Genomic DNA, 14,172 nt, shown 5'->3' on the forward strand with positions numbered 1-14,172 from the left:
TTTGTTTGTAACCCATTTGAAGTCATTTTATTAAGTGGTGCGTTAAGCCCATTCACATTTACTAACAGGATTCCTGTCTGGTCTCATATGTCATATTTGTTGACATTTAATGAGTATCATATTCACTGAACAATTCTGTTTCGTCTTTTTGTTCATTTTGAAGGAGTCCATTAGAAACTTTAGATGTTTTTGTTCTGGTGGTTACTTTTACAGTAATGTCTTTTATACTGGCTTTAGTTGCTCATATCCTTATTTAACCTTCCATTTGGTTTTCAGCTTTTAGTGACCTTTAGAGTGTTTAGTGACCTTCTTTAGACTATTCCATGGCTCTCACTTAGCTTACTGTTATTTCTTCTCCTTTTTCCTGTTTCCTATAGGCTTTTATAGTTGCATTGTTTCTGCTTCACTGGAATATATAGCATTAATATATTACTCTTATATTCTTGTTCTCAACTTTCTTTTGGTCTTAGTCCTACACTGCTCAGCTTTTCTGCCAGTGTGTCCTGTCAAATCTCGGTTGCTTGAAGTTTGTCCTATTCTAGAAGGTTTCGTGATTACATTATTACCTGATTTCTTGAATATCTAATATGATTGACCTCATCCCAGAGCCTGGATACTTTTAAAGGATCACGTGGCTGGATATAAACCCTTGACTTCTACTTGGTTATTTGTTGAAAAGGTTGCTGCACTGACCTCACTTTGTTTATTGGTGACAGTCTCTTGCCCAATCTACGTGTTTGTTTGCTTATTGAGACTTGATCTTTCTGTCCAGAGGAGACTTCTTCACTTTTAAGGTTTACAGTTTCACTAAAGCATGTCTTAGGAAGGACTGTTTCAGGTCAGCTTTCCTGATGGAAAAGGAAAGTTCATGGTGGTCCTTAAAATATGCGGGTAAGATCTCTTTTTATTTCTGGGCAGTTTTCTTAGATAATGGTTTTTAATACTGTATTTATTCCATTGTTTTCTTTTTTTCTCTTTAGAGACTACAGTCACACATATAATTTTAATTTAAAACATGTATTTTGGGGCGCTTGGGTGGCGCAGTCGGTTAAGCGTCCGACTTCAGCCAGGTCACGATCTCGCGGTCCGTGAGTTCGAGCCCCGCGTCGGGCTCTGGGCTGATGGCTCAGAGCCTGGAGCCTGTTTCCGATTCTGTGTCTCCCTCTCTCTCTGCCCTTCCCCCGTTCATGCTCTGTCTCTCTCTGTCCCAAAAAATAAATAAATGTTGAAAAAAAAATTAAAAAAAAAAAATAAATAAAATAAAACATGTATTTTATTATTTTGTAGATCACCTGCTTTATCCAGAATTTTCTCTGTGATCCAGTTTTCTTTCTTTGGTTTTATTGTCATTCTTTTTTTTTTTTTTTTTTTTTTTTTGCTCTATTGTCAGGTCTTTTTTCCATGCTGTTTATTAAAATTTCATTCAAATCTCTTTTCTTTTTGTACTTTCTGTTAAATCTGCCTGAACCATTTTACCAAAAACACCACAGAGTGGGTGGCCTAAGTAACAAATTTATTTTTTCACACATCTGGAGGCTGTATGGCCAAGATGAAGGTATCCTCAGGGTGCCCTCTGGTGCCTTCTGGTGAGCCCTCTGTCTTCAGCTTGCAGACAGCACCTTCTGGCCCTCTCCTCACATGGCTTTTTTTCTGCAAACCGGGAGAGCAGGAAAGGGCTGGTGTCTCTTCGGCTTCTGATATGGATGTCTTTCCTGTCATTAGTGCTGCACCCTGATAATGTCATTAAACCTTACGGCTTCAACATACGAGTTTGGGAGGGGGACAGTTCAGCTCATAACCAGGTTCTTACAATTTGAGTCATATTCTAAGATCACTCTGCCCTTTTTACAATTGAATTACTCTCCCGATCAGCCCTTGCCTCCGTAGTTCCCATTAATACTCCAAGTCCCTTGTGTTGGAGTTCTCGGTGGTCTGAGCTGTCATCTGTCAGAACGAAGATGTCGCTCCATGTTTTCTCCTCTCACTGTGGGACTTCCCCTTTCAGGCGGTGATTTTATTTGCATTTAATTATCTATACGTTCTAGGGGCACCTGGGTGGTTCAGTCCATTGAGCGTCTGGCTTCAGCTCAGGTCAGGATCTTACGGTGCCTGAGTTTGAGCCCCATGTCGTGCTCTGTGCTACAAGCTCAGAGCCTAGAGCCTGCTTTGGATTCTCTGTATCCCTCTCTCTGCCACTTCCTCGCTCATGCTCTCTCTCTCTCTCAAAAATAAACATTAAAGAAAAAGAAGTTTAATTATCTCTAAGTTCTCTGTCTCTTCCTCTACGTGTAGTTGCCACAGACTCAAACTGACTCTTTATATAGATGTGGACTCTATATCAGTTTCTTCTGTATTAAATGTTTATTTCCTCAGTGGTGGTTTGAAGTCAGTAGTATTTTGTATTGCCCAGTTATGCTGGTGTCACGGGTTGTTGATTGGTTATTTTATTTGCTCTCCTTATGTTGATCCTTACAGGTATTTGGAGGATAGATGGAGATGTTCCGAATTTAGTAGCTGCCGTTACTCCTCAGACGTCGGAATGCAGATGTATGCTTGTAGTAGTTTCCTCTCCTTTCTTCCACAATGGCAGGCCTTTTGTTTCTTGTTTCCGTTTTCGTATTTTCATGTCCAACAGAAGAAATCGAAAAAATAAGTATTTATAGTTATTTTCTTCCCTGGAGACTAGACAAGAAATCAAAATCGACTAAAACATAGGGCATTTGTATATATGTTGCATTCCAGAAGAAATGCGCTAGTATTTATGTGTACGGTTAATTTTTCTTATCTTTAGAAGTCTGGGAAACTGATCACAAGAAAGGAAGGAGCCGAGAAAACCAGCATAAACCTGTGAGGGAAGTTGCATTCATCAGTAAGAAAACGCTGACCAAGGAACGAGGTAATGTAATAGGAAAACCATTTAACCTGGACACAAATTCGTTTCCTTCCAGAGAGAGCCTCTGTCAGTGTGACTCATATGGAGTGAGTTTCAGCTGTATTTCTGAATTGTGTATCTATATGAAAAACTATTTAGGAAAAAAGACTGATGAATTTAATGACTGTGGAAAATTACTACTCAGTATTGAACCCAAGAAAACTCCTACTAGTGAGAAAAGTGAATTTTTTAAACATGGGGAAACTTTCAGTCAGGATGAAGACTCTGTTGATCATGAGAAGATTCAAAGTGCAGAGCAAAATTTTGAATATTACATGTATCAAGAAACCTTCCCGGAAAAGGCAACATTGAGTACGTACAAGAGAGAGATCACTGAAGAGAATCACTCTGAATGTATTGAATATGGGAGCACCTTCTTTCCTAACTCCTCTTTCCTGTTACATCACATGAATGCCTCCGAAGAGAATCACTGTGGACTGCGTGGTTGTGGGAAATCATTATGTGTGAAGTCCACCCTTTTGAAACCTCATGGGGCACATATGAAACCCTCGGAGTGTAGTGAGAGTGGGGATCATTTCCGGGGGGATTTATGCCTTCCACAACTTCAGAAAACTCATAAAGGAGAGAAACACTTTGAATGCAATGAATGTGGGAAAGCGTTTTGGCATAAGTCCCACCTCACTCGACATCAAAGGATACACACGGGAGAGAAACGCTTTCAGTGTGATGAATGTGGAAAAACTTTCTGGGAGAAGTCAGACCTCACGAAACATCAGAGATCACACACGGGGGAGAAGCCCTATGTGTGCAACGAATGTGGTAAAGCCTTCAGCCACAAGTCAGCCCTCACGATACACCAGAGAATACATACAGGGGAGAAACCCTATCAGTGTAGCGCATGTGGGAAAACTTTTTACCAGAAGACAGACCTCACCAAACACCAAAGAACACACATAGGGCTGAAACCCTATGAATGCTATGAATGTGGGAAATCCTTTTGGATCAATTCACACCTTATCCTGCATCAGAGAACTCATACAGGGGAGAAACCATTTGAATGTCCTGACTGTGGGAGATCTTTCTGTCGGAAGTCACATCTTATACAACATCAGAGAACCCACGTAGGGGATAAGCCCTACAAATGTGATGTATGTGGGAAAACTTTCTACCACAAGTCAGTACTCACCAGGCATCAGATAATTCATACAGGGTTGAAACCTTATGAATGTTGCGAATGTGGGAAAACGTGTTTGAAGTCTGCCCCCACAGTGCATCAGAGAATTCACACAGGGGAGAAACCCTTTGTGTGTCCTGAATGCGGGAAATTCTTCAGCCATAAATCCACCCTCTCTCAACATTACAGGATACATACAGGGGAGAAACCGTTCGAGTGTCATGAATGTGGAAAAATCTTCTATAGTAAATCGTCCCTACATAAACATACTAGGATACACACAGGGGAGAAACCCTTCGGATGTAATGAATGTGGGAAAACGTTCTGCCAGAAGTCTCAGCTCACTCAGCACCAGAGAATCCACATAGGAGAGAAACCCTATGAGTGTAATGAATGTGGAAAGGCTTTCTGTCACAAATCAGCTCTAATTGTGCACCAGAGAACTCATACAGAAGAAAAGCCCTTTAAATGTAATGAATGTGGGAAATCTTTCTGTGTTAAGTCAGGACTTACTTTACATCAGAGAAAACACACAGGGGAGAAACCTTATGAATGTAATGAATGTGGAAGGTCTTTCTGTGATAAGTCAGCTCTTGTTGTGCACCAGAGAACTCATAGAGAAGAAAAGCCCTATAAATGTAATGAATGTGGGAAATTTTTTTGTGTGAAGTCAGGACTTATTTTACATCAGAGAAAACACACAGGAGAGAAACCTTACGCATGTAATAACTGTGGGAAATCCTTCAGTCACAAATCATCCCTCACAGTGCATTATAGGGTTCACACAGGGGAGAAATCTTGTCAGTGTAATGAATGTGGAAAAATTTTTTACCGTAAATCAAACCTTGTTAACCATCAGAGGTCACACACAGGCGAGAAGCCCTATGAATGTAACACATGTGGAAAACCCTTCTCTCAGAAGTCAAACCTCATTGTACATCAGAGAACACACACGCAAGAGAAACCTTAGGATTGCAGTGGGTCTTAGGAATGTTGAGCTGTGATTAAGCAGTCACTACACTTCAGAGAGCTCATGTAGAGGAAGCAATGTCGATATCCTGAATGTTGAATAACTTTCGTCCACAAACTTGCCTTATTTTACCCTGAGGTAGACTGCAACACATAAAAGACAGTCTTGTTAGGTAACATTCCTTTGAATGTCCCCTAGCAAATGTGGGTATAAAACCTTGCAGATTTTTTGATTTTGTCATTTGTTTTTAGCAAAAATACAAACTAGGTCATGTCAGAATTTCTATTAAGGAGAAATCTTTCAGTTTGAGACATACAGCTTGAAGATTCTCTTTAGAGGTAATATAACATTGGAAATTGTGTTGTAGTTTTGATGCCACATTTGTCTTAGGAAACCTAAGAATTTGTAATTTATAGATGAATATTGTGTGTTGTACAAACAAGCAAAAAAAAAGTAGTAAAATGAAATAAAAGAAGTTGCAGTAATACATAGATTTCTCATGTGCCCTTCTCTGAGTTTCCTCTTAAGATATTTTACATAACAAAGGTATATTCTCGAGCAGAAATACGGATGGTACCTTAATACTAAGTCACATACTGTCATTCACACTTCAGCGGTTTTTACATGCACTTTGTGTTTATGTGAAGTTTTACAAAATGTTGTCGCTTATAGTTTGAGTACCCATGAGCACAGGCTACAAAATGAAAAAGGAATCTGGAATCTGTATTGTATTAGGGTTAAAAAGGAACCAAGATTTCACCACAAGCAGGTCCCTTGTGTTAATAATACCCTTTCTGCAACCCTATCCTGGCAATTCATGTGAGTATGAAGTTTTTAAAACAGACAAATTGAATTAGGGCAACAGCGTTAAATGCTTATGTGAAGTATTCCTTAAGTTTGCAGGACTCCTGTTTCTACAAATAGTACCTTCTATTAACTGTGTCTCTTCCATATGTGTAGTGGAATTTAATATGATTGTGAATCAAAGCTAGACACTCATAGTTCAACATCTCCCAGGTATGTCGGGGCCTGGAGGAACCTCTGGAAAGGAGGCCCCCAAAGCTAATACGTAACTACTTAAAATACATAAAATATCAAAATGGTAAATAAAATGTGCTCTGTGCAGAGGGATATCTAGTCTATGATCTCATTTTCCCCTCTCACCCATGGTCCTTTCAAACTGCCTTGAGTGTATTTATGTGCATCCTCCAGCCCTCAGCCTCAATTTTTTACAAACCCCTATAGGTAACTGCCCTCTAAGGCAGAGTTCAGAATAGAAGCCACAGACAGACTATATGACACTCAGGGTTGTAATCTAGGCTGTAAACTCAGGTCCAGTGTACCCAGAAACAGATCTGGGCCCTTGGGTTTTTGATTATATGAGAAGGTGGGTTGAGACTGGAGCAGAGCGAGAGTAAGGTCAGAGTGAGGCTTTGATGGACCGACAGGGTGTAAAGGTGGTATACTACATTTCATTATCCGATTTCATAAATCAGGTTACACAAACTAATGATCTTAAATTGCACAGATATTCTAAGCTTTCATCTTAGGGAACTAGAAGAGAGCTAATTAAATCCAAAGTAAGGAAAACAAATGAAATAATAAGAATCAAAGCAGAAATCTGTGAGATCTTTGAAAAAACAAAACCAATACACCAAAAGTTAATTATTTGAAAAGGTCAATAAAATTGATAAACCTTCGGTTAACTAAGAAAAAAGAAAAGATACAAGTTGCCAATGGCAGAAGTGAAAGAAAGAACAACTGATAACATGGACATTAGAAGGATAGTAATGTTACAGACAACTCTGCCCACAAATTTCATAACCTAGACCTATTCCTTGAGACACACAATCTGCCGAAACTCACAAAAGTATAAATTTGTATAGGCAAATAATCTATTAAGGAAATTGAGTTCATCCTTAATCTTCCAAATCAGAAAGTTCAAGCCCAGATGTGTTCACTGGTGACTTCTAGCAAACACTTAAGGAAGGAAGAAATGATACCAATTCTCTACAACCTCTTCCAAAAAGGAGGAGTAGAAGAAATCCTTCCTAACTCATTCTGTGATGCTTATAGTAGCAAAAGCAGGCAGAGACATTATAGGAAAGGAAAGCAATAGGGGTGCCTGGCTGGCTGAGTCCGTAGAACACGTGACTCTTAATCTCGGCGTCCTGAGTTCGAACCCTAGGTTGGGTGTGATTACTTTAAAAAAATTCTGAAAAGGAAAGCTAGATGTGTATATGTCTGGGAACATAGATGCTGAGATCCTCAACAAATCGTCACCAAGTTGAATCCCACAATATATAATTACGTGCCATGACCATGTGGGATTTATTCCAGGGGTGCTGTGCTGGTTCAACATTTGATAGTCAGGTAGTCACCTGTCACATCAAGAGGCAAAAGAAGAAATGATCATATGATCTTATCAACAGGTGCAGAAGAGCCTTTCACAAAACGTTAACCCACATCCACAGTAAGAAATCTCAGCAGTCTGGGAGTGTGGGGAACATTAACTTGGTAGAGAACATCTCCAACAGCCCTACAGCTAACGTTGTACTTTGATGGTGAGAAACTAGATGCTTTCCCAGTGAGAAGAGGAGAGCAAAGAGGTCCCTGTCCCTGCTCTTTCATCCTCCTTCTGGAAGTCCTCGCCGACGGAGCAAGACCAGAGAAGGAGAGAGACTTGGATTGGGAAGGAGGAGAGAAAACTGTGTAGAGTCACACATAACATGATTGCCCATGTAGGAAATGTCCAGGAGTCGGCAATAAAACGCGCTGACGCGAGTTAACGAGCTTTTAGGATACGGTGGTTGGGTGGGTGGTAAAAAGAAATGAGCCGTTCGGTAACAGGAGACATGCAGGAGCCTTTACGTGCGTATTGTTGAATGAGACAAGCCAATCGGAAAGGCTTTCCACCTTACGTTACCAGGTACAGTGCGTTCTGGAAAGGCACGTGGGGAGACAGTAAAAGGATGGGTGGTCGCCGGAGGATTGAGGCAGGGGAGGGAAGGCTGAATAGGTGGATTATGGAGGACGTTGAGGACGCTGGGAGTATGCTGTAGGACATTGTAACGGTAGATGGGTGCGGATCCTTTGCCAGTGCCCAAAAATGTAACAAAGGGTAAGCCCTAATGTAAACTGTGGTCTTCAGGTAGTACTCCTGTATCAGCATTGACTCGTCAGTTGTAACAAACGGACCACACTACTGCAAGATATGAATGATGGGGGGCTGCAGAGGGGTAGGAGTGAAGGGGTGTATAGGAACTCGACTTGCTGCTCCATGTGTCTGTGACTCTACGACTACTCTAAAATGTAAAGTGTGTGAAAGAAATGAACCATCCTGTCTGCCTATAGCAATATAGAGGAATCTCCGAGGGTGTTTCTTCTATAATTACACAGTTAGAAACACAGTATTCAGTACCACTTTTCCCATGGTGGGAGGCAGAATGCATTCTCAGAAATCATATGCTGACCATCACTAAAGCCTGTTTTCAGCTGTAGCCTCCTGTTGTTATAAGCCGCCTTGTCTTTTCTGCGAGTATCGTACATTTCTCACCTCTCTTCATAACACCTTGTTTCTGTACTAAGTTTCCGTTGGTCCTGTGTTCCTGCACTACAAATATAATGGCCACTGATGAACATTTGAGCTGTGTCTCTAGTCTTCAGAATATTTTTAATTACAGTAACTGTGGTCTGAAGTTAAGGCCTAGTGTCCTAGACTCTTGACGTCTGAAACCAACATGGAGTGAACCCTCCGAGCAGGAGGCAGTTACCACAGTGGGCATCACTAAGAGGATGGTCCATCTAAGACCCGGGTCACCACGTAAGACCCAGTTCATCCAGTTGTCATTAAGTGATTGTTGTTGACTAACGAGGTCTGAGATGGGACAAAGGCCACCTGGGACCGAGCTACCGGTTGCTGGCAGACAGCCTCTTGCTGTGGACGGTGCTGCCTGTTTTGGGTGTCACTGTTTCCTCCCCTGGCAACAAGCTCTTGGCCCTAAGAATTGTTAATTGGCCGTACCCCAGGTGCCTGGGCTCCGGGTTCAGTCAGTTTGGCTGGTGTCGTGAGACGCTCCGCCTGTAGAGGCAGTGACGACACCGCACTTTAACTGGTGAGCATTTGAGCCCCAGCTACCCAGGGTCGAGGGTCTGGCTGGCACTCTCCGGTTACTGTGTACCGTGTGTTGGCCGTCCCCGGCTGTTCAGGGTAGCCACGCTTACCAGTTTTTGTCATTGTGCCCCAGCGGGGAGGGCATGCAGATGGCCCTTGGTGAGAGTTTGGAAAGCTGGGCTGCCCTGGCCCCGGGAGCATGAAGCGTGCACGGCCCTCGGTGTGTGATGAGCTGTCGTCGACGTGCGGGCAGCGGCCGTCCCCGTCTCTTGCTGCTCCTTCCCCTGCTGCCATTGCACACACGCCTCACGCCCGAGGGTGCCGAGGTGCACACCTGTGGTGTCCTGTGGCCCGGAGGCTGATGAGAAACAAAAGGGGACGTCTTCCAAATTGCCAGAGGAAGGACCTCAACTGCGCTAATGCAGAACCCTCAGCCAGTGAACCTGGGGTTGGCGAGGCGCTGGGGTTTTTTTCAGTACACCAAAGGACTAACCTTGGAGTCCTGGGGCTTGATGGCCTTGACCCTTGCCGTGCCAGAATGACCTTATTGTTTGTGAACCGTGACCCCAGAGAGATTGGCTGGCATTCCTTGGAGGAAGCGGCAGCTGTCTGTGAGGCGGACTGCCGGGCTGTGGTCCTTTCCCTTGTAACCACCCAGGCCCCCGCCACAGGTGTCAGGATGGAGACAAAAACTGAAAGCTGTCACTTCACATGGCTAGAAACCCAAAATACTGTGAGGGAATTTGTAGAGAGAGAAATGAGAGAGAAGAAACCTGCACTGTTGCAAACAGGCAGCCCTACAGAAGACATTCGGTCAACCGCCGGGTTATGGGCCACGCTTGCTCCTTGCAGCTGTGCTCTGCTGCCTCTGTTGAGAAAAAATCTCATCCTCCTGCTCAGAGGGGAAAGCACTCACCCTGTGCCACAGCAAAGGGGATCGTTGGAATGCAGCGTAAACCCAGGAACCTTAATCCGTGTGAAGCAATGTAACCTTTGCCATAGAGTGGGCTCTTGAGCCCGTAGATCCTCCCTGGAGGCTCTCTGGAGAAGGCAACTTGTACGTGCGATCAGAGTAAATAGAAAAGCCCCTGACGTATATTGAGTGACAACAGAAAGGAAAGAATTGGCAAGAAAGAATGAGGGGTGGGAGGAACTTAGGTACAGGAAAAGGAAACAACGAAATGACAGAAATGAAGGTGCACAGATTGCCCCAGCTGGGAGTCCAGACTATACGAAGATAACTTATGCAACAGAAGATCAAAGGGCACTAACTGGCTTTTGTACCTTCGCTAGATCGTTTGTGAAATGACTTAAATATCTGCTGAAACGCACCGTTGACAAATTGTCATGACCTTTACACTAGGCTTGAATTACAGCTGTATTTGGGCCTTCGGCTAAATTTGATCATGTCATTCCCTAAAATCTTAGAGGAGTTACTGACTACTATATGGAGTGCGGGTGACTGTATATTTGTGTTTCCTCAGAACTTACATGTTAAACTCCAGTCCTCAGGGTGATGGTCTCTGGAGGTGGGGGGCCTTTGGGATGTGATGAGGTTATGGGGGTAGAGCTCTCCTGAATGGGAGTGAAGCCCTCACAAGTGTTGAGCGAACGCCTTTGGCTTTTGCACAAGTGACGACAGAGCAAAAGGACAGCTATCTGTGAACCAGGAGGCAGGCCCTCCCCACGTGCTGATACTGCTGGCCCTTTCATCTGTCTTGGACTTGAGGGCCTCCAGAAGTGTGAGAAATAAATTTGTGTTGTTTGTAAGCCACCCGGGCTGTGTTATTTTTTTTGGCCAGTATGAACAATCTGAGACATTCGGATGAGTAGGTATGTTTTCTCTTAATCCACAGAACTATTGCCTGAGTTCTCCGTGGTCACAGCACCCATTGACTTAATTATAGCACATTCCCATGGTAGGTTCCAGTCGAGTGAATATGAACTTTTGGCACGTAGAATTTGGGTTGTCAGAAGGGGACCCCCGTGTACTGTATGTCCCGGTTGAAAGCATGGTAACCACCTGTTCAGAGACGAAGTGATTGTCACTGCTGCTTCTCCATTTAGTACTCCAGTTTACTGCGTTCTTAAACCTGGAAATAGTGTTGGCATGTCACAGTGGGTCACCGCATCCTCAATGCTGTGGCCAATTGTCCGGGACCCAACACCACTGTTCCTGAAATAACTGCCTTTGTCTAAGCAGCAACCAGTACATATTTTGTTACTATGGGTTTTGCCAGTACATTCTCCCCAGGGCTGTTTTCAGCAGCCTCAGCCACAGTTTGCCTTTGCCTCCAAAGGGTCCCGGTACACCTTCAGCAGGCTGCCAATGGGATATCCCAGCAACTCTTTGCCATTGCACATAGTCTTTGCAGGGGATACCTTAATTGCACCCAGATTTCTTCAGGAACCCGGGTATGATATATTGATGACCTCATCCTCCAAGGAGATCCTTCACCCATGTATCAGGCGTTCACATACAAAAGTTGTGATAATTCATTTTCCCATACATACTGCAAAGATCCACCTCAGGTAAATTCCCTGAAAATTACTTGTAAACCTGGTACTGTTGCATCCCTGCCACTGTCATGAAACTGCTACTGACTGTTCTTTGTCTTGTGTGCTCTTAGCACACAGAATGTTAGTACAAATGTGTCTTTTCTTCTTAGGTTCTGCAAGGAACATATTCCCCACTTAAACAGTTTACTCAGTTTTATTGACGGCTTTACCTCCAATTGGCCCAACTTTATACCCTCCAGAAACAGGCTCTAGAATCAATCCACATTGAAGTCAACAGGCACTCCTGTGAGTGCCCTTCTTCACTGCAGAAACTTTGCCAGTATCCCCCCATTCCTCCTGGAGTTTGTAGACCCCCCCCCCCCAGGGTGGCCATAGGTTGCCCAGTGGCTTCTGATGGAAGAAACTACCTTCTTCAGCCTTGCAGTAATCCCCATTGGAGCATCAGTTGTTGGTCATGTACTTGGTGCCCCAGCACAAAGAGGCTCCCTGAGCCTGGGACCCACCATACCCAACTGCCTGTTGCAGCTTGAGTCATGGAAGCAGTACCTTGCAAGCATGGTTACTGACGCTTCCTTGCTGCATGATGGAGCCAAACGTGGGGTCTCTGGCGTATCCCAGCTGCAAGGGGGCTGTGCCCTTCTGCTTCATTCAGCCCAGCTGTGGTGCTAGAAGAGATCCCCCTTCTCCTGGACCCCGTTACCGGGACTGTCCCTTGGAATGAACTGAATGAGCAGCAGTAGCAGTTCTTAGACTTTACACATGCCATCATCGTCCTGACATGTGATGGAGCTCGGGGGAATGTGGCTGGCTTTCATCCCTTATCCAGGATGTCCCTGATGAAGGGAAAGACCCAAGAGTCTGCATAAGTGGCCATACATCAAGTAGTCCTCTTAAGACTGGAGCCTCTGGCCAACAAGTGGCCCCATCTGCTCATTTTTACGTACTCTTGGGCCATTAAGCCAAGAGGTGCCCCACCGTGGGGTAAGGAATTCTGGAAATGCCTTGCCTCACAGTACAGCCTGAATGTAAATCACGGTAACAGATGTTTCTCCAGGTCCTATGGCTATGATACAGGAGCTGAGCAGGATATTCCCTTTCCCTTCCTAGTTCCAGACGTTACTGATAGTGACCAAGGCACTCCTGTCACTTCTCAGTATGCACAATCCTGGGCTCTTGAAAAAGGCGTTCGTAGAACGTTCGCTTCCCCTGTAAGTCGCCGGCATTTTAATAGACCACCTCTTGCAGGTGGGATGTGAGTACACCTGTGCAAGTGTCGCTATTTAAAGTGCCTGCTCAGTGCTGAACTTAGACAAATGCTCACAATTCTTGCAGTAGTGCTCATACATTTGCAGTTAATAAAACCTCAGGAAGTTTGAGATGTTTTCAACCTCCCAGCTCCCCTGCATCTTCCATTGGGGAGATGAATGAAGGCACTATTAAGTGGTCTCCTAAGTGTAAAGGTTTCAAAACATATTTGCAAATCTTTTGACCCTTATCTCATTGAGAGGGAAGTTCTGTGTCTCTCCCCCCCCCCCAACCTTTCTAAAGTATATTTATTTGTGAGAGAGAGGGTGGGGGAGTGACAAACGGTGGGGAGATAAAGAATCCCAAGTAGTCTCTGCATCAGCAGTGCAGAGCCTGGAGTGGGGCTCAAACTCATAAATCATGAGATGACCTAGGTCAAAATCAGGAGTTATACTTTCAACTGACTGAGCCATCCAGGCGCCCGTGTGTCCCTTTTGAATGTGGGCACATTTGTTACATGATGACCTGAGCCATGGTTGGATGCTTAACCAACTGAGCCACTCTGGTGCCCCTGTTAAATTCATATCTAAGAACTTTTTGTTTTTGTATTGTTCAGTGCTAATGTGTACAAGTTCATTTGCTATTAATATATTGATCTTGTATCCTGCAACCATGTTGCAGTCATTGATTAGTTCTGATGTTTGTTGTCATGTTCCTAAGTATATTCTACATGGAAGCTCCTGTCATCTGTAGACAGAGTTTTACCACTTTATTTCCAATCTGGATGACTTTTATTCCATTTTATTGCCTAATTTCCCTTTCTAGGACCTTTGGTTCGACATTAACCGTAAGTGGTAAGAGTGGTGTAAGGGCATATACAAATGAAAAATAAGAGGCTTAATATTCTGCTAAAAATGAAGAGACATCCCTCCTTATAGATTATTTTCTTTGTAAAGTTGTAAATTCTTTGCGCTTTTGGGAATGAACCATAAATCTTCTTAAATGTCTCTTGGCAGTTTTACAGCCTAGAATGTCTTTCCCAAGGACCTCAGAACCATCTGTTTGAAATGTAATAGGGAGCTGGCACTTTTGTCTCCCAGAGTCTGTGAGAGGGTAGAAGCCTAAACTTTGGTGGTTGGGGTCTTGATCCAAGTTGCAAAACTACCTCCTGTCATAAAGATAGGAGAAGCTTGTTTTTTTAACTTGTAAAACCAATAAACTAACACAGGTGGTCATCCAATTACCAGGCAAATTTA

At 43.6% G+C, this 14,172-nt stretch overlaps 1 protein-coding gene across 1 annotated transcript in view; it reads left to right on the top strand.

The window, feature by feature from the left end:
- LOC147575766 (uncharacterized) overlaps positions 1-5,526 on the top strand; it is a 29,105-nt gene extending 23,579 nt beyond the window's left edge. Inside the window, exon 4 of the mRNA XM_086679554.1 lies at positions 2,792-5,526. Within this exon, the coding sequence (XP_086535680.1) occupies positions 2,792-5,037 (2,246 nt within the window). The 3' untranslated portion in view covers positions 5,038-5,526. The remainder of the gene's footprint in view (positions 1-2,791) is intronic.
- Positions 5,527-14,172: the final 8,646 nt, after the last annotated feature.

Source organism: Puma concolor, chromosome D2 (assembly GCF_028749965.1).
Source record: "Puma concolor isolate L17-30 chromosome D2, mPumCon1.1.hap2, whole genome shotgun sequence".
NCBI lineage: Eukaryota > Metazoa > Chordata > Mammalia > Carnivora > Felidae > Puma > Puma concolor.